The 20,516-nt window shown below is 40.5% G+C and overlaps 1 protein-coding gene across 2 annotated transcripts in view; it reads left to right on the top strand.

Annotated features, from left to right (window-relative positions):
- Positions 1 to 20,516, top strand: part of KNG1 (kininogen 1) — a 196,996-nt gene that overhangs the window by 141,899 nt on the left and 34,581 nt on the right. For both annotated transcript variants that reach the window (XM_069727230.1, XM_069727233.1), the window contains exon 7: positions 2,394 to 2,539. In XM_069727230.1, the coding sequence (XP_069583331.1) occupies positions 2,394 to 2,539 (146 nt within the window). The remainder of the gene's footprint in view (positions 1 to 2,393; positions 2,540 to 20,516) is intronic.

Raw genomic sequence — 20,516 nt, forward strand, 5'->3', positions numbered from 1 at the left:
ACTTTGCAGTCCTGGTCCTCTGTGATCCTCATGCTGTCCTTTTTCTCCTGCATCATTGTCTTTGTTCTGTGTTGCTCTCAATGACTTACAACTTACAGAATCCACCTCATCAGGTGAGCCCATAACATGTAGATAGAAACTGAGCCATGTATCCAACCCTTGGTTGTGGTTGTTTCCTGACGTGTAAGCAGTGTCTCTAGACAGTGGTACAAGACAGGATCATCCAATGTCTGAGTTGTGCTCACGATTCATTTACTGACGGACAAAGATTTGCATTTGTAGTTAAAGGTTTTTTTCTTTAACTTTTTGCTATGCTTTTTGTATTAAAATTAGGCATGATATTAGAATGTCTCTGTTAATGTTTTAGTTAAACCCTCTAACTGACTGGTAAACCGCCAAGATAGGTGCAACTTATGCATTTGAATGGCAGCTGCCCACAAGAGAATTTTTTTATTGTTTGACTCAAGACTCACTGTCATCATTTCTCCGAATTAAAAATTCAATAGAGTTTCTTTTTAAGATGAATTGGATAGAAATCGGGCGGTAAAAAGAATGAAACACTTGTTTAATGATTGAGGAAAGTTTGTTGCTGTGAATCCATTGACTATGAGACAAACCATGTATTCTTGTTTTCAATGCCTTGACTGGTACATGAGAGAACAATGTGCCAGAGGCACCCTATTACTCTGGGTTGACTTTTGATAATATTAAAAGCTCCCGCAACGTGTTCATTTAACAATTTTTCTTAATCCATTTCAACATAGAGACGATATTTTTTTTGCTCTGGAACGGATGTACTGGAAGGGGAAAGGAGGGAAGGAAGGGTGTAGGCTTGTTTTTTATACTCGATTTGAAAAACTGGTCATTGTCTTGATAGCTTGTTCGTATCCTTTACAGGGACAAATCTTTGATTGTATATGGTATATGTTATGTGTTTTTGACCTCTTATACAAATCAATAAAAAATCTAGAGTCTTACTGTTGCAATATGTAGTTTTAATTAAATGAGTTGTCCAGTTTTAAATATTATTAGCCCATAGACTTCGTGACATATAAAATAATAATAAATGAGTTATAGTCAGCCTTCCTGGGTCTACTGATGCATCTTTGCCGGTCTTTGTTGATCGGCAGCAGCAGTTACGTAATGCCTACAGCGCTTCCGCCAATCACTGTGCTCAGAAGAGTACAAGCTCAGTTTGCTATTTCATATACTGAGTTTATTGGCTAATGATATTTGGAATGGGACAGCCCCTTTAATATTGTGACATTTCTAAAAAGTCTAACACTTTTTTTAACCCTTACAGCAGCAATCAAGGCAAAATGTATTCCTATTACACTAAAACCTCCCATTTACTTTTATATAAAAAGATGATAAGCTTAAAGGACTTGTCACCAGGTCAAAAGTGTCCAGTTTTTGCTATTTTTTCATGAGTTTTTTTTTATATGAGTATTATATTATTTAACAAAAATAAATAATTTGCCATATGGGTTCGGATAAATGTGCCTTTTTATTTTGTGTGCCCAATATTCAAATTATTATGTTCTTTACTAAGGGGGCAATGCTCACAGGATAATAATCCAGAGCAGCCCTAAAACACACCCCAAAAGAAACCTGTGAGCAACGCCCCCTTAAAGGTACATTTTAATTATTAAATTTTAAAATAAAATAAGTTCCACAATTGGATGTGTTAAAAAAAAAATCCTGCCCCAAGATAATCATATAAATTAGCCTTTGTGTAATGGCTGTGTCTGACCAAGCAGGAACAAATATCACAACTCCTGGGTAGGGGAAGAAACAAAAGAGTATGCAGACAGAACAGGAGAGGATCACAGCTGATTTTTTCTGTGAGGTAAAACAAGTTTTTAAACAGACAGGGAAAGGTTTTACTTCACAGAAACCAGCAGCTTCGATCCCATGCTGTAATGTCTGTATATATACTCTTTTGCGTCTTTCCCTGTCCAGGAGCTGTGGTATCATCAGACCATGTTCCTGCACCGTGAGACGCAGCCATTACACAGTACACAGCATGGGCACATTTATAAGACTATCTCAGCACAGGAACATTTTTTTCAACACATCCAATTGTGAAATGTATTATTATTTCAAGATCTAGTGATTAAAATGCACTTTGCTCGTGGGAAAACTCTTATAAATAGCATAAAAATGTATATGTCTGCCATATCTCTACTGTCATATGATGGATTAAAAAATTAAATAAACTTGAATACTTAGGGGTGCAGAACAGATAAAATAAGAGCAAAAATTGGCCATTTTTGACCTAGCGATAGGTCATCTTAAATACAGATGTGTTCACTTCATCTAATTCCTTGTGAAATTATATGTTGAGATGTGGGTGAACTTTCAAATGTTAGTTATATAATTTTTATCCACAGGGGTCTGTATTAATTGCCCGGTGGTGGTGGATTCTGAGGACCCCGAGTTACGGACATTATTAGTACAAGTCATGGATGAATACAACGTCAACAGCAACCACACAGAACTTTATAATGTCTCTTTTGTTGATAGAGCTATGAAAAAGGTCAGTAAAGATACATTGAATTTCATCTTTTATTTTGTTGGGATTCCTTTTCCATATGTTCTGTAATAATATATGAACTTCGTTAAGGGCTATCCCCAGTTCAGGACTTCCTAATATCTATAAATTTATCAAATATGGCATTTTTATATGCCAGTTTTGAACCAAGCCTGCAAGTGTAAAGTGTGCAAAACAGAGATGCATGCATGGCTCTTAATTAGGGATGAGCGAACCCAAACTGGAAAGTTCAGGGTCCGTAACAGACCCCAAGTGTCCGTTACAAAACTCCAAACATGGACTTTTTACTGTATGTCGGTTTTCCTGTTCGGGTTTGCCAGTCTAATAAAGTTTGTTGAAAGACTGCAGCGCAGCCAGTCAACATATTTTTAGATTGTGGTCACTTCCGGAGTCATCACAGCAATGCCAAGTGTGTGTACATCACACCCCATATGTGTTTTAGTACTGTGCAAGTACTGTGATAAAAGCAGATGTGTGTACTCTACAAACCTGTCTTTGAGAGTACTGTCCTTGAAGTTGCTGTGTATACTCTGCACCCCCCTGCCTGTGTAAGTCACTGTATGCACTCTGCACCCCCCTCGCCTGTGGAAGTACTGTCCTTTAGGGCTCATTTCCACTTTTGTGAGAAAAAAACGGTCCGATTTACGGACCGAAAAAACTGATGTAACGTCTGCGAGTGCCATGCGAGTGTCATGCGATTTTTTTTATCGCAACATCCGTATGACATCCGTATTGCTGTCCGATTTTTACGCACGGGTCTCCTTTGAAAAGCCGGTAATTCAGCGCAGAGTACAGTAAAATCACACTGACAGGTTAGATTAGAGTAGATATATACACATAGAATAGGTATATATACATATATATATGTCAGGGAGACACCTATATATATATATTTATATTTAATGCAGCGCGAGACAGCTTTAAAGCTGGTAATTCAATTACCGGCTTTTGCTTTCTCCTTCCTAAACCCGACATGATATGAGACCTGGTTTACATACAATAAACCATCTCATATCACCATTTTTTTGGGATATTCCACACTACTAATGTTAGTAGTGTGTATATGCAAAATTTGGGCGTTCTAGCTATTATATTTAAGGGTTAAATGGCGGAAAAAATTGGCGTGGACTCCCGCGCAATTTTCTCCGCCAGAGTAGTAAAGCCAGTGACTGAGGGCAGATATTAATAGCCTGGAGAGGGTCCATGGTTATTGCCCCCCCCCCCTGGCTAAAAACACCTGCCCCCAGCCACCCCAGAAAAGGCACATCTGGAAGATGCGCCTATTCTGGCACTTGGCCACTCTCTTCCCATTCCCGTGTAGCGGTGGGATATGGGGTAATGAAGGGTTAATGCCACCTTGCTATTGTAAGGTGTCATTAAGCCTAATTAATAATGGAGAAACGTCAATTATGACACCTATCCATTATTAATCCAATTGAATGAAAGGGTTAAAAAACACACACACACACACACACACATTATTAAAAATTATTTTAATGAAATAAAAACAAAGGTTGTTATAATATTTTATTTAATGCCCAATCCAATCACTGAAGACCCTCGTTCTGTAACCAAAAATACATAATAAACCAACAATATACATACCTTCCGCAGATCTGTAAAGTCCAACGATGTAAATCCTTCTGAAGGGGGTAAAACATTTTGCATCCAGGAGTTCTGCTAATGCAACGCTACTCCTCGCTGCAAAACCCCAGGGAATGAAGGTAAAGTAGGTCAATGACCTATATTTACCTGCATTTGCGGTGAGGCGTCCTCTGCTGGCTGTTCATAGATCGTGGGAACTTTCCTAGAAAGCCTGGGAGCTTTCAAGGAAAGCTCCCACGATCTATGAACAGCCAGCAGAGGGCTCCTCACCGCAAATGAAGGTAAATATACAGTGGGGCAAAAAAGTATTTAGTCAGTCAGCAATAGTGCAAGTTCCACCACTTAAAAAGATGAGAGGCGTCTGTAATTTACATCATAGGTAGACCTCAACTACGGGAGACAAACTGAGAAAAAAAAATCCAGAGAATCACATTGTCTGGTTTTTTTTAACATTTTATTTGCATATTATGGTGGAAAATAAGTATTTGGTCAGAAACAAACAATCAAGATTTCTGGCTCTCACAGACCTGTAACTGCTTCTTTAAGAGTCTCCTTTTTCCTCCACTCATTACCTGTAGTAATGGCACCTGTTTAAACTTGTTATCAGTATAAAAAGACACCTGTGCACACCCTTAAACAGTCTGACTCCAAACTCCACTATGGTGAAGACCAAAGAGCTGTCAAAGGACACCAGAAACAAAATTGTAGCCCTGCACCAGGCTGGGAAGACTGAATCTGCAATAGCCAACCAGCTTGGAGTGAAGAAATCAACAGTGGGAGCAATAATTAGAAAATGGAAGACATACAAGACCACTGATAATCTCCCTCGATCTGGGGCTCCACGCAAAATCCCACCCCGTGGGGTCAGAATGATCACAAGAACGGTGAGCAAAAATCCCAGAACCACGCGGGGGGACCTAGTGAATGAACTGCAGAGAGCTGGGACCAATGTAACAAGGCCTACCATAAGTAACACACTACACCACCATGGACTCAGATCCTGCAGTGCCAGACGTGTCCCACTGCTTAAGCCAGTACATGTCCGGGCCCGTCTGAAGTTTGCTAGAGAGCATTTGGATGATCCAGAGGAGTTTTGGGAGAATGTCCTATGGTCTGATGAAACCAAACTGGAGCTGTTTGGTAGAAACACAACTTGTCGTGTTTGGAGGAAAAAGAATACTGAGTTACATCCATCAAACACCATACCTACTGTAAAGCATGGTGGTGGAAACATCATGCTTTGGGGCTGTTTCTCTGCCAAGGGGCCAGGACGACTGATCCGGGTACATGAAAGAATGACTGGGGCCATGTATCGTGAGATTTTGAGTGCAAACCTCCTTCCATCAGCAAGGGCAATGAAGATGAAACGTGGCTGGGTCTTTCAACATGACAATGATCCAAAGCACACCGCCAGGGCAACGAAGGAGTGGCTTCGTAAGAAGCATTTCAAGGTCCTGGAGTGGCCTAGCCAGTCTCCAGATCTCAACCCTATAGAAAACCTTTGGAGGGAGTTGAAAGTCCGTGTTGCCAAGCGAAAAGCCAAAAACATCACTGCTCTAGAGGAGATCTGCATGGAGGAATGAGCCAACATACCAACAACAGTGTGTGGCAACCTTGTGAAGACTTACAGAAAACGTTTGACCTCTGTCATTGCCAACAAAGGATATATTACAAAGTATTGAGATGAAATTTTGTTTCTGACCAAATACTTATTTTCCACCATAATATGCAAATAAAATGTTAACAAAACAGACAATGTGATTTTCTGGATTTTTTTTTCTCAGTTTGTCTCCCATAGTTGAGGTATACCTATGATGTAAATTACAGACGCCTCTCATCTTTTTAAGTGGTGGAACTTGCACTATTGCTGACTGACTAAATACTTTTTTGCCCCACTGTAGGTCATTGACCTACTTTACCTTCATTCCCTGGGGTTTTGCAGCGAGGAGTAGCGTTGCATTAGCAGAACTCCTGGCTGCAAAATGTTTTAACCCCTTCAGAAGGATTTACATCGTTGGACTTTACAGATCTGCGGAAGGTATGTATATTGTTGGTTTATTATGTTTTTTTGGTTACAGAACGAGGGTCTTCAGTGATTGGATTGGGCGTTAAATAAAATATTACAACAACCTTTGTTTTTATTTCATTAAAATAATTTTTAATAATGTGTGTGTGTTTTTTTTAACCCTTTCATTCAATTGGATTAATAATGGATAGGTGTCATAATTGACGCCTCTCCATTATTAATTAGGCTTAATGACACCTTACAATAGCAAGGTGGCATTAACCCTTCATTACCCCATATCCCACCGCTACACGGGAATGGGAAGAGAGTGGCCAAGTGCCAGAATAGGCGCATCTTCCAGATGTGCCTTTTCTGGGGTGGCTGGGGGCAGGTGTTTTTAGCCAGGGGGGGGGCCAATAACCATGGACCCTCTCCAGGCTATTAATATCTGCCCTCAGTCACTGGCTTTACTACTCTGGTGGAGAAAATTGCGCGGGAGCCCACGCCAATTTTTTCCGCCATTTAACCCTTAAATATAATAGCTAGAACGCCCAAATTTTGCATATACACACTACTGACATTAGTAGTGTGGAATATGCAAAAAAAATGGTGATATGAGATGGTTTACTGTATGTAAACCAGGTCTCATATCATGTCGGGTTTAGGAAGGAGAAAGCAAAAGCCGGTAATTGAATTACCAGCTTTAAAGCTCTCTCACGCTGCATTAAATATAAATATATATATACAGTGGGGCAAAAAAGTATTTAGTCAGTCAGCAATAGTGCAAGTTCCACCACTTAAAAAGATGAGAGGCGTCTGTAATTTACATCATAGGTAGACCTCAACTATGGGAGACAAACTGAGAAAAAAAAATCCAGAAAATCACATTGTCTGTTTTTTTAACATTTTATTTGCATATTATGGTGGAAAATAAGTATTTGGTCAGAAACAAAATTTCATCTCAATACTTTGTAATATATCCTTTGTTGGCAATGACAGAGGTCAAACGTTTTCTGTAAGTCTTCACAAGGTTGCCACACACTGTTGTTGGTATGTTGGCCCATTCCTCTATGCAGATCTCCTCTAGAGCAGTGATGTTTTTGGCTTTTCGCTTGGCAACACGGACTTTCAACTCCCTCCAAAGGTTTTCTATAGGGTTTAGATCTGGAGACTGGCTAGGCAACTCCAGGACCTTGAAATGCTTCTTACGAAGCCACTCCTTCGTTGCCCTGGCGGTGTGCTTTGGATCATTGTCATGTTGAAAGACCCAGCCACGTTTCATCTTCAATGCCCTTGCTGATGGAAGGAGGTTTGCACTCAAAATCTCACGATACATGGCCCCATTCATTCTTTCATGTACCCGGATCAGTCGTCCTGGCCCCTTTGCAGAGAAACAGCCCCAAAGCATGATGTTTCCACCACCATGCTTTACAGTAGGTATGGTGTTTGATGGATGCAACTCAGTATTCTTTTTCCTCCAAACACGACAAGTTGTGTTTCTACCAAACAGTTCCAGTTTGGTTTCATCAGACCATAGGACATTCTCCCAAAACTCCTCTGGATCATCCAAATGCTCTCTAGCAAACTTCAGACGGGTCCGGACATGTACTGGCTTAAGCAGTGGGACACGTCTGGCACTGCAGGATCTGAGTCCATGGTGGCGTAGTGTGTTACTTATGGTAGGCCTTGTTACATTGGTCCCAGCTCTCTGCAGTTCATTCACTAGGTCCCCCCGCGTGGTTCTGGGATTTTTGCTCACCGTTCTTGTGATCATTCTGACCCCACGGGGTGGGATTTTGCGTGGAGCCCCAGATCGAGGGAGATTATCAGTGGTCTTGTATGTCTTCCATTTTCTAATTATTGCTCCCACTGTTGATTTCTTCACTCTAAGCTGGTTGGCTATTGCAGATTCAGTCTTCCCAGCCTGGTGCAGGGCTACAATTTTGTTTCTGGTGTCCTTTGACAGCTCTTTGGTCTTCACCATAGTGGAGTTTGGAGTCAGACTGTTTGAGGGTGTGCACAGGTGTCTTTTTATACTGATAACAAGTTTAAACAGGTGCCATTACTACAGGTAATGAGTGGAGGAAAGAGGAGACTCTTAAAGAAGAAGTTACAGGTCTGTGAGAGCCAGAAATCTTGATTGTTTGTTTCTGACCAAATACTTATTTTCCACCATAATATGCAAAAAAAATGATAAAAAAAACAGACAATGATTTTCTGGATTTTTTTTTCACAGTTTGTCTCCCATAGTTGAGGTCTACCTATGATGTAAATTACAGACGCCTCTCATCTTTTTAAGTGGTGGAACTTGCACTATTGCTGACTGACTAAATACTTTTTTGCCCCACTGTATATAGGTGTCTCCCTGACATATATATGTATATATACCTATTCTATGTGTATATATCTACTCTCATCTAACCTGTCAGTGAGATTTTGCTGTACTCTGCGCTGAATTGGACACGGGTGCGTAAAAATCGGACAGCACTCGCATGGTGCGAGTGCTGTGCGTTTTTTTTCTCGCACCCATTGACTTGCATTGGCGAGTCTCGTCCGAGAATCTCAGCAATACACAGCATGCTGCGATTTTTTTCTCAGCCGACACAGATTTTTCTCAGTCCGATTTCGGCTGGGAAAAAAATCGCTAATGGAATGTCACCTATTGAAAAACATTGGTCGGATTGCACTCGTCCGTTTTTCTCACAAGTGGAAAGGGGCCCTTAAGCTGTTGTTTGTACTCTGAATCTACCCACCTGTGGGAGAATTGTCCTTGAAGCCACTGTGTGTACTTTGCACCCCATGCCTGCAGGAGTACTGTCTTTTAAGCCGCTGCGTGTTTTCTAGTAGTCTGAGAAGTAAATAATTGGCATTAGCCATCTTATTGCCATTAGTAGGCCAAAGAAACAATTTTTCAGGACCATTGTGTGTTTTCTAGTAGCTTTGCAAAGAAATATATAGCATCAGCCATCTACGGTAATTGCCATTTCTAAGTCCACAATATAATTTTTCTGGGCTGGTATGTGTTTTTTAGTAATCTATGAAATAAATAATTGGCATAAGCTGTCTAGTTGCTATTTCTAGGCCTCAATTTTTTTTTCTGGACTGGTGTCTGTTGTTTACTAGTCTGTGAAATAAATAATTGGCATCAGCCGACTAGTTGCCATTTCTAGGCTAAAAACAAAAATTCACTGGTGTGTGTTTTTTACTAGTCTGTTAAATAAACAATTGGTATCAGCCATCTAGTTGCCATTTCTAGGCCCAATAAAATAATTTTTCTGTACCGCTGTGTTTTCCAGTACTGTTGCAAATAAATAAATCTGCTCTTCCTCCATCTCTTTGTGAGTGGTGTTTAAAGAAACAATTTCCAAAAATGAAGAGAACATCAAGTAAGGGACTTGGATGTGGCCGTCTTGGTCCTGGAGTAGCTGCTGATGGTGGGGGTGGTGTAGCTGATGCAGGGAGAGGACGTGGCCATTTTGTACCTGCAGCATTCCCAAATACAACACCTTCCTCTGGTGCACGCAGGCAACAGGTCATTAAGCGTCCTTTCATAGGCCAGAATAATGCTGCACAAATGGTGAGGACATAAGATGTTGAAAAGGTGTTAGAACTGGAGCCACTCTCAGCCATCCAATCTATCGCATTATCTTCCACCTGCTCCACTGCAGAAAGTGCACAGTTGGCACCCGAGGACAATGGTCATCTGGCTTCCACCTCACCCCCTTGCAAATCAGCCAAGTAGTCTGAGCCCCAAGTCATGCAGCAGTCTCTTCTGCTTTTTGATGACTCCGCTGGCTGTGGTTCCGTGGCCCATCCACCTGCACCTGCCCCAGAAGTGGAAGAGACTGAGTGCACTGAGGCCCAACCACTTGTTGGTGGATGAGTATGTGAGAGGGCTAGTGCACACCATCGATGGACCACCGCAGGAAATGACAGATGATGACAAAACTCAGGTGCCAACTGCAGCATCTTTCTGCAGTGTGCAGATTAGCAAAGAGGGCAGGGTTGGGGAGTTGATGGAAGATCATGCAGGGGACAATGAGGTCATAGACCTCAAAAGGATTGGAGGCCATCCTAGTGACGTTCCCAGTTTGGAGGGTGCAAAGGAACAGCAGGCGGCCCCCTAGCCAGTATATCAGCTGCTATTGCCCATCGTGCCACTGAAATTAGCACACCAAACACAGATCAAAAGAGCTCCCTCGCATGGCATTTCTTCAGGGAACGTGCTGCCGACAAGCGACAGGTGGTTTGCACTCTGTGCCTTTAGACCCTGAAGCGAGGCATAAATGTTCTGAACGTGAGCACCATCTGTATGATGAGGCACCTGAATTCCAAGTATGAAGTGCAGTGGAGTAGACAACTTATAAAGCATGACAAATCAGAGCCTCCTCCTGCTCCCTCTTCTGCTGCGGTCTCAGGTTCTTCCTTTCTCTAAAAATTAGAGATAAGCAAACTTTTCAAGGTTCAGTTCGGATTTGCCAAACAGTATATAAAACTGTTCGACGAACGTATCTGAACCCCATTAGATTCAATAGAAGACAAAATTAAATGCATAGACACTTTAACACCTTCACGACCGAAGGTATTTTTTTTTTTTGCGTTTTCGTTTTTTGTTCCCCTTCTTCCCAGAGCCATAACTTTTTTATTTTTCTGTCAATATGGCCATGTGAGGGCTTGTTTTTCGTGGGATGAGTTGTACTTTTGAAGGATACCATTGTTTTTAACATATTGTGTACTGGAAAACTGGAAAAAAAATCCAAGTACTGTGAAATTGCAAAAAAAAGTGCAATTTTTTGTGATCTCAGGTTGGGTGAGGGCTTATTTTTTGCATGCCTAGCTGACATTTTTAATGATACCATTTTGATGCAGATACAATCTTTTGATCGCCCATTATTGCATTTTAATGCAATGTTGCGGCGACCAAAAAAAACGTAATTATGGCATCTAGTGATCTGGAAAATATAAAAGGGTCCAACCCCCTGCGGCATTGATATTCAGCTCGAGATACACCTGCACCATCCTCTCCAGTCATTCGCAACGTGTCAGACTTGTACTCTGTTCTGCTGGTGCATGGGCTGGTCTAAAAGACGTGTTAAACGACTCACAGAAATTGCTTATGCCTCTTACACTGCTGCTGATAATATTTTGGCATTGACGCCTTGATGGTCCCGGGGTTGGATGTCTACAACGGGGATGCACACTGTGTGCCTCACTACACTCTCGGGGAAAACCACTCTTGAAATTTTCTACAAGCTACTCCAGCATGCATGCATCACTTTCCAGGGGGAAAGCATCTGGCAAAATTTACTCTTGTACCGTGGATCTAACAAAGTGGCAACCCAGTAGTCAGCACTATTTCTAATCCTAAGAATACGGGCATCGTCTTGAAGATAATGCAGCAAGAAGGCACTCAGTTTGAAAAAATGTTGCAGTAATCCGCAAGTGCTAGTAAAAGATGTAAAAAACAGGGTATTTGGTTGATAGAAAGCTGTTCTACCCTGTATGCACACATGGATTTTTCCTCTCTGAACCCTGTTCACACAGGTTATATACAGATGATCAGGTTTTTAAATACATCAGATAGGGATTGCATACATTAGTTAGGACTGCTCTGATAAGGGTATACCGTGAAGATTGGTAGAGCAGCTTAGTATACATTTTTTGCAAAAAACGTATCAACCAAATACCCTGTTTTTTACATCTTTTACTAGCACTTGCGGATTACTGCAACATTTTTTCAAACTGAGTGTTTTTGGTTTTACTACTCTCTTTTGTGTCTTCAGGTTTCTTGGTGGTGTGTGAACATGATCATACAGACTTGTTCACTGTGCAAGTAGCCCATGTGTTCCTGTTTCCATAATTGTTCTCTTGTGTCTACAAGACTGGGGAGTTCCACCACTCCTCTTGGGCTATCTGCACAAAAGCTGTTCTACCCTGTATGCACACATGGATTTTTCCTCTCTGAACCCTGTTCACACAGGTTATATACAGATGATCAGGTTTTTAAATACATCAGATAGGGATTGCATACATTAGTTAGGACTGCTCTGATAAGGGTATACCGTGAAGATTGGTAGAGCAGCTTAGTATACATTTTTTGCAAAAAACGTATCAACCAAATACCCTGTTTTTTACATCTTTTACTAGCACTTGCGGATTACTGCAACATTTTTTCAAACTGAGTGTTTTTGGTTTTACTACTCTCTTTTGTGTCTTCAGGTTTCTTGGTGATGTGTGAACATGATCATACAGACTTGTTCACTGTGCAAGTAGCCCATGTGTTCCTGTTTCCATAATTGTTCTCTTGTGTCTACAAGACTGGGGAGTTCCACCACTCCTCTTGGGCTATCTGCACAAAAGCTGTTCTACCCTGTATGCACACATGGATTTTTCCTCTCTGAACCCTGTTCACACAGGTTATATACAGATGATCAGGTTTTTAAATACATCAGATAGGGATTGCATACATTAGTTAGGACTGCTCTGATAAGGGTATACCGTGAAGATTGGTAGAGCAGCTTAGTATACATTTTTTGCAAAAAACGTATCAACCAAATACCCTGTTTTTTACATCTTTTACTAGCACTTGCGGATTACTGCAACATTTTTTCAAACTGAGTGTTTTTGGTTTTACTACTCTCTTTTGTGTCTTCAGGTTTCTTGGTGGTGTGTGAACATGATCATACAGACTTGTTCACTGTGCAAGTAGCCCATGTGTTCCTGTTTCCATAATTGTTCTCTTGTGTCTACAAGACTGGGGAGTTCCACCACTCCTCTTGGGCTATCTGCACAAAAGCTGTTCTACCCTGTATGCACACATGGATTTTTCCTCTCTGAACCCTGTTCACACAGGTTATATACAGATGATCAGGTTTTTAAATACATCAGATAGGGATTGCATACATTAGTTAGGACTGCTCTGATAAGGGTATACCGTGAAGATTGGTAGAGCAGCTTAGTATACATTTTTTGCAAAAAACGTATCAACCAAATACCCTGTTTTTTACATCTTTTACTAGCACTTGCGGATTACTGCAACATTTTTTCAAACTGAGTGTTTTTGGTTTTACTACTCTCTTTTGTGTCTTCAGGTTTCTTGGTGGTGTGTGAACATGATCATACAGACTTGTTCACTGTGCAAGTAGCCCATGTGTTCCTGTTTCCATAATTGTTCTCTTGTGTCTACAAGACTGGGGAGTTCCACCACTCCTCTTGGGCTATCTGCACAAAAGCTGTTCTACCCTGTATGCACACATGGATTTTTCCTCTCTGAACCCTGTTCACACAGGTTATATACAGATGATCAGGTTTTTAAATACATCAGATAGGGATTGCATACATTAGTTAGGACTGCTCTGATAAGGGTATACCGTGAAGATTGGTAGAGCAGCTTAGTATACATTTTTTGCAAAAAACGTATCAACCAAATACCCTGTTTTTTACATCTTTTACTAGCACTTGCGGATTACTGCAACATTTTTTCAAACTGAGTGTTTTTGGTTTTACTACTCTCTTTTGTGTCTTCAGGTTTCTTGGTGGTGTGTGAACATGATCATACAGACTTGTTCACTGTGCAAGTAGCCCATGTGTTCCTGTTTCCATAATTGTTCTCTTGTGTCTACAAGACTGGGGAGTTCCACCACTCCTCTTGGGCTATCTGCACAAAAGCTGTTCTACCCTGTATGCACACATGGATTTTTCCTCTCTGAACCCTGTTCACACAGGTTATATACAGATGATCAGGTTTTTAAATACATCAGATAGGGATTGCATACATTAGTTAGGACTGCTCTGATAAGGGTATACCGTGAAGATTGGTAGAGCAGCTTAGTATACATTTTTTGCAAAAAACGTATCAACCAAATACCCTGTTTTTTACATCTTTTACTAGCACTTGCGGATTACTGCAACATTTTTTCAAACTGAGTGTTTTTGGTTTTACTACTCTCTTTTGTGTCTTCAGGTTTCTTGGTGGTGTGTGAACATGATCATACAGACTTGTTCACTGTGCAAGTAGCCCATGTGTTCCTGTTTCCATAATTGTTCTCTTGTGTCTACAAGACTGGGGAGTTCCACCACTCCTCTTGGGCTATCTGCACAAAAGCTGTTCTACCCTGTATGCACACATGGATTTTTCCTCTCTGAACCCTGTTCACACAGGTTATATACAGATGATCAGGTTTTTAAATACATCAGATAGGGATTGCATACATTAGTTAGGACTGCTCTGATAAGGGTATACCGTGAAGATTGGTAGAGCAGCTTAGTATACATTTTTTGCAAAAAACGTATCAACCAAATACCCTGTTTTTTACATCTTTTACTAGCACTTGCGGATTACTGCAACATTTTTTCAAACTGAGTGTTTTTGGTTTTACTACTCTCTTTTGTGTCTTCAGGTTTCTTGGTGGTGTGTGAACATGATCATACAGACTTGTTCACTGTGCAAGTAGCCCATGTGTTCCTGTTTCCATAATTGTTCTCTTGTGTCTACAAGACTGGGGAGTTCCACCACTCCTCTTGGGCTATCTGCACAAAAGCTGTTCTACCCTGTATGCACACATGGATTTTTCCTCTCTGAACCCTGTTCACACAGGTTATATACAGATGATCAGGTTTTTAAATACATCAGATAGGGATTGCATACATTAGTTAGGACTGCTCTGATAAGGGTATACCGTGAAGATTGGTAGAGCAGCTTAGTATACATTTTTTGCAAAAAACGTATCAACCAAATACCCTGTTTTTTACATCTTTTACTAGCACTTGCGGATTACTGCAACATTTTTTCAAACTGAGTGTTTTTGGTTTTACTACTCTCTTTTGTGTCTTCAGGTTTCTTGGTGGTGTGTGAACATGATCATACAGACTTGTTCACTGTGCAAGTAGCCCATGTGTTCCTGTTTCCATAATTGTTCTCTTGTGTCTACAAGACTGGGGAGTTCCACCACTCCTCTTGGGCTATCTGCACAAAAGCTGTTCTACCCTGTATGCACACATGGATTTTTCCTCTCTGAACCCTGTTCACACAGGTTATATACAGATGATCAGGTTTTTAAATACATCAGATAGGGATTGCATACATTAGTTAGGACTGCTCTGATAAGGGTATACCGTGAAGATTGGTAGAGCAGCTTAGTATACATTTTTTGCAAAAAACGTATCAACCAAATACCCTGTTTTTTACATCTTTTACTAGCACTTGCGGATTACTGCAACATTTTTTCAAACTGAGTGTTTTTGGTTTTACTACTCTCTTTTGTGTCTTCAGGTTTCTTGGTGGTGTGTGAACATGATCATACAGACTTGTTCACTGTGCAAGTAGCCCATGTGTTCCTGTTTCCATAATTGTTCTCTTGTGTCTACAAGACTGGGGAGTTCCACCACTCCTCTTGGGCTATCTGCACAAAAGCTGTTCTACCCTGTATGCACACATGGATTTTTCCTCTCTGAACCCTGTTCACACAGGTTATATACAGATGATCAGGTTTTTAAATACATCAGATAGGGATTGCATACATTAGTTAGGACTGCTCTGATAAGGGTATACCGTGAAGATTGGTAGAGCAGCTTAGTATACATTTTTTGCAAAAAACGTATCAACCAAATACCCTGTTTTTTACATCTTTTACTAGCACTTGCGGATTACTGCAACATTTTTTCAAACTGAGTGTTTTTGGTTTTACTACTCTCTTTTGTGTCTTCAGGTTTCTTGGTGGTGTGTGAACATGATCATACAGACTTGTTCACTGTGCAAGTAGCCCATGTGTTCCTGTTTCCATAATTGTTCTCTTGTGTCTACAAGACTGGGGAGTTCCACCACTCCTCTTGGGCTATCTGCACAAAAGCTGTTCTACCCTGTATGCACACATGGATTTTTCCTCTCTGAACCCTGTTCACACAGGTTATATACAGATGATCAGGTTTTTAAATACATCAGATAGGGATTGCATACATTAGTTAGGACTGCTCTGATAAGGGTATACCGTGAAGATTGGTAGAGCAGCTTAGTATACATTTTTTGCAAAAAACGTATCAACCAAATACCCTGTTTTTTACATCTTTTACTAGCACTTGCGGATTACTGCAACATTTTTTCAAACTGAGTGTTTTTGGTTTTACTACTCTCTTTTGTGTCTTCAGGTTTCTTGGTGGTGTGTGAACATGATCATACAGACTTGTTCACTGTGCAAGTAGCCCATGTGTTCCTGTTTCCATAATTGTTCTCTTGTGTCTACAAGACTGGGGAGTTCCACCACTCCTCTTGGGCTATCTGCACAAAAGCTGTTCTACCCTGTATGCACACATGGATTTTTCCTCTCTGAACCCTGTTCACACAGGTTATATACAGATGATCAGGTTTTTAAATACATCAGATAGGGATTGCATACATTAGTTAGGACTGCTCTGATAAGGGTATACCGTGAAGATTGGTAGAGCAGCTTAGTATACATTTTTTGCAAAAAACGTATCAACCAAATACCCTGTTTTTTACATCTTTTACTAGCACTTGCGGATTACTGCAACATTTTTTCAAACTGAGTGTTTTTGGTTTTACTACTCTCTTTTGTGTCTTCATAGACTAAGTTGGATCAAGAGAGGTTCATATACATAATGATGTTACAATAAGGTGCAAGATGCAGCCTCTATATGTTGGTCACTGAACAAACACCATGTAGTCCAATGAGAGTGACATATAGGTAGAAATACAAAAGGAAATTCCATGTAGTAAAGAGACTGCACATGTAAAAATATAGATATGAGAACCAACCTGCTACCATACGTGGAAAGGGAGGCCCCGACACGCGTTTCGCAAAATTGCTTCCTCGGGGGAACGCCCATTAGGATTATGGATCAGGTTGGGATTAGGGTTAGGGGTGTGTTGGGGTTAGGATTGGAGTTAGAATTGGGGGGTTTCCACTCTTTAGGTACATCAGGGGGTCTCCAAACACGACAGCCAATTTTGCGCTCAAAAAGTCAAATGGTGCTCCCTCCCTTCTGAGCTCTGCCGTGTGCCCAAACAGTGGTTTACCCCCACATATGGGGCATCAGCGTACTCGGGATAAATTGGACAACAACTTTTGGGGTCCAATTTCTCCTGTTATCCTTGTGAAAATAAACAGTTGGGGGCTACAAAATCTTTTTTGTGGAAAAAAAAATATTTTTTATTTTCACGACTCTGCATTATAAACTTCTGTGAAGCACTTGGGCATTCAAAGCTCTCACCACACATCTAGATAAGTTCCTTGGGGGGTCTAGTTTCCAAAATGGGGTCACATGTGGGGGGTTACTACGGTTTAGGTACATCAGGGGCTCTGCAAATGCAACATAACGCCCACAGACCATTCTATCAAAGTCTGCATTCCAAAACGGCGCTCCTTCCCTTCCGAGCTCTGCCGTGCGCCCAAACAGTGGTTTACCCCCACATATGGGGCATCAGCATACTCGGGATAAATTGGACAACAACTTCTGGGGTCCAATTTCTCTTGTTACCCTTGTGAAAATAAAAACTTGGGGCCTAAAAAATCTTTTTTGTGGAAAAATATATATATATTTTTTTATGACACTGCATTATAAACTTCTGTGAAGCACTTGCGCATTCAAAGTTCACACTACACATCTAGATAAGTTCCTTGGGGGGGTCTAGTTTCCAAAATAGGGTCACTTGTGGGGCGTTTCTACTGTTTAGGCACATCAGGGGCTCTCCAAACGTGACATGGCGTCCGATCTCAATTCCAGCCAATTCTACATTGAAAAAGTAAAACGGCACTCCTTCTCTTCCAAGCTCTGCGGTGCGCCAAAACAGTGGTTTACCCCCACATATGGGGTATTGACGTACTCAGGAGAAATTGCACAACAACTTTTGTGGTCTAATTTCTCCTGTTACCCTTGTGAAAATAAGAATTTGTGGGCAAAAAGATCATTTTTGCGTTAACAAATGCGATTTTTTATTTTCACGACTCTACGTTATAAACTTCTGTGAAGCACTTGGGGGTTCAAAGTGCTCACCACACATCTAGATAAGTTCCTTAAGGGGTCTAGTTTCCAAAATGGTGTCACTTGTGGGGGGTTTCCACTGTTTAGGTACATCAGGTGCTCTCTAAACGTGACATGGCATCCAATCTCAATTCCAGCCAATTCTGCATTGAAAAAGTCAAACGGCGCTCCTTCACTTCCAAGCTCTGCGGTGCGCCCAAACAGTGGTTTACCCCCACATATGTGGAATCGGCGTATTCAGGAGAAATTGCACAACAAAATGTATGGTTTAATTTCTGTTTTTACACTTGTGAAAATAAAAAAATGGTTCTGAAGTAAAATGTTTGCAAAAAAAAGTTAAATGCTCATTTTTTCCTTCCACATTGTTTCAGTTCCTGTGAAGCACATAAAGGGTTAATAAACTTCTTGAATGTGGTTTTGAGAACCTTGAGGGTTGCAGTTTTTAGAATGGTGTCACACTTGGTTATTTTCTATCATATAGACCCCTCAAAATGACTTCAAATGTTATGTGGTCCCTAAAAAAATGGTGTTGTAAAAATGAGAAATTGCTGGTCAACTTTTAACCCTTATAACTCCCTAACAAAAAAAAATTTAGTTTCCAAAATTGTGCTGATGTAAAGTAGACATGTGGGAAATGTTATTTATTAACTATTTTTCATGACATATCTCTTTGATTTAAGGGCATAAAAATACAAAGTTTGAATATTGCAAAATTTTAAAAATTTTCGCAATATTTCAGTTTTTTTCATAAATAATCGCAAGTAATATCGAAGAAATGTTACCACTAACATGAAGTACAATATGTCACGAAAAAACAGTCTCAGAATGAGCGGGATCCGTTAAAGCGTTCCAGAGTTATAACCTCATAAAGTGACAGTGGTCAGAATTGTAAAAATTGTCTCGGTCATTAAGTACCAAATTGGCTCTGTCACTAAGGGGTTAAACAAACTTATTCTAACACAGTGCAGTAACCAGGATGTATTTAAAGGGGTAGGGGTGTATACCAGTCTTTGTATCCCCCTTACACCTAAAAAAATGGTTTTATAAAATTTTGTTGGAAAAATTAGAAATCACAGGTCAACTTTTAACCCTTATAACTTCCTAACAAAATAATTGTTTACAAAATTGTGCTGATGTACATGTTATTTATTAACTATTTTGTCATGATATGACTCTGATTTAAGTGCACAAAAATTAAAAGTTTGAAAATTGCAAAATGTTTAATATTTTTGCCAAATTCCCTTTTTTTTTTTTTTTTTTTAATAAATAAACGCAAGTCATTTTGAAGAAATTTTACCACTAACATGAAGTACATTATGTCACAAAAAAAAATCTCAAAATCACCAGGATCCGTTGAAGCGTTCCAGAGCTATAACCTCATAAAGTGACAGTGGTCAAAATTGTAAAAATTGGCTTGGTCATTAAGTACAAATTTGGCTCTGTCACTAAAGGGTTCATGCAGTATGCATAGGGCAGCCTATCTGTAATCAGAGCAATCAACAGATCCAGCAGCACCTCTAATGATGGGCTCTAGCTAGGAACTTCCAAAATCATGGCAACCAGCTGCCCAGATTGAAAACTTTTTTTAGCCAGTCCTAGCTCCCTGACATTTCTTTTCTCATTCTTTGGCAAAAATAAACCCAACCCACCAGCAATGACCCCAGACACTGATTAGCTTGCTTCGATGAAGAAAAGGCTTGAATAAGCCACACACAAACATTCATCTAGGTTACACTCCTTCCTGTAACCTGGGATCACATTCTTTTTTTTTTCCTTTGAAGGCTGTCTCAACAACTCTCCAATAGACCATCTCAGTGGCTATCCAACAGGTTTTATCAGGCTCGGACTGGCCCATAGGGTAACAGGGGAATCCCCTGGTGGGCCCCTGTGCAGATCTGGGGACCTAATACCACTGTATGGGCTGTATGTGACATAATTCACTTTACTATTATTTATTATTATACATTTTTATAGCGCCATTTATTCCATGGCGCTTTACATGTGAATACGGGGCAAATATAGACAAATACATTAAACATCAGCAGATAACAAGGCACACGAGTACATAAGGAGGGAGGACCCTGCTCGCGAGGGCTCACAGTCTGCAGGGGGTGGGTGAGGATACACTAGGAGAGGGAAGAGCTGGCTGTGCGGCTGTTCAGTAGGTTGAGGATCACTGCAGGCTGTATTCACTTGATTCACTCTGTACAGAAAAAAGTAGCATCTCATCATTCACTAATCAAACTACCCAGTTTATTATTATATAGATATATAGGTAAATTTGTGAATGAGGGTAATGTAATATTTGCATGCAGGTGAAAAAATGGGTCCCCGCAAAGTCAATGTTACTGGTGG

The sequence above is a fragment of the Ranitomeya imitator genome, chromosome 5, assembly GCF_032444005.1.
Source record: "Ranitomeya imitator isolate aRanImi1 chromosome 5, aRanImi1.pri, whole genome shotgun sequence".
Taxonomy (NCBI): Eukaryota; Metazoa; Chordata; class Amphibia; order Anura; family Dendrobatidae; genus Ranitomeya; species Ranitomeya imitator.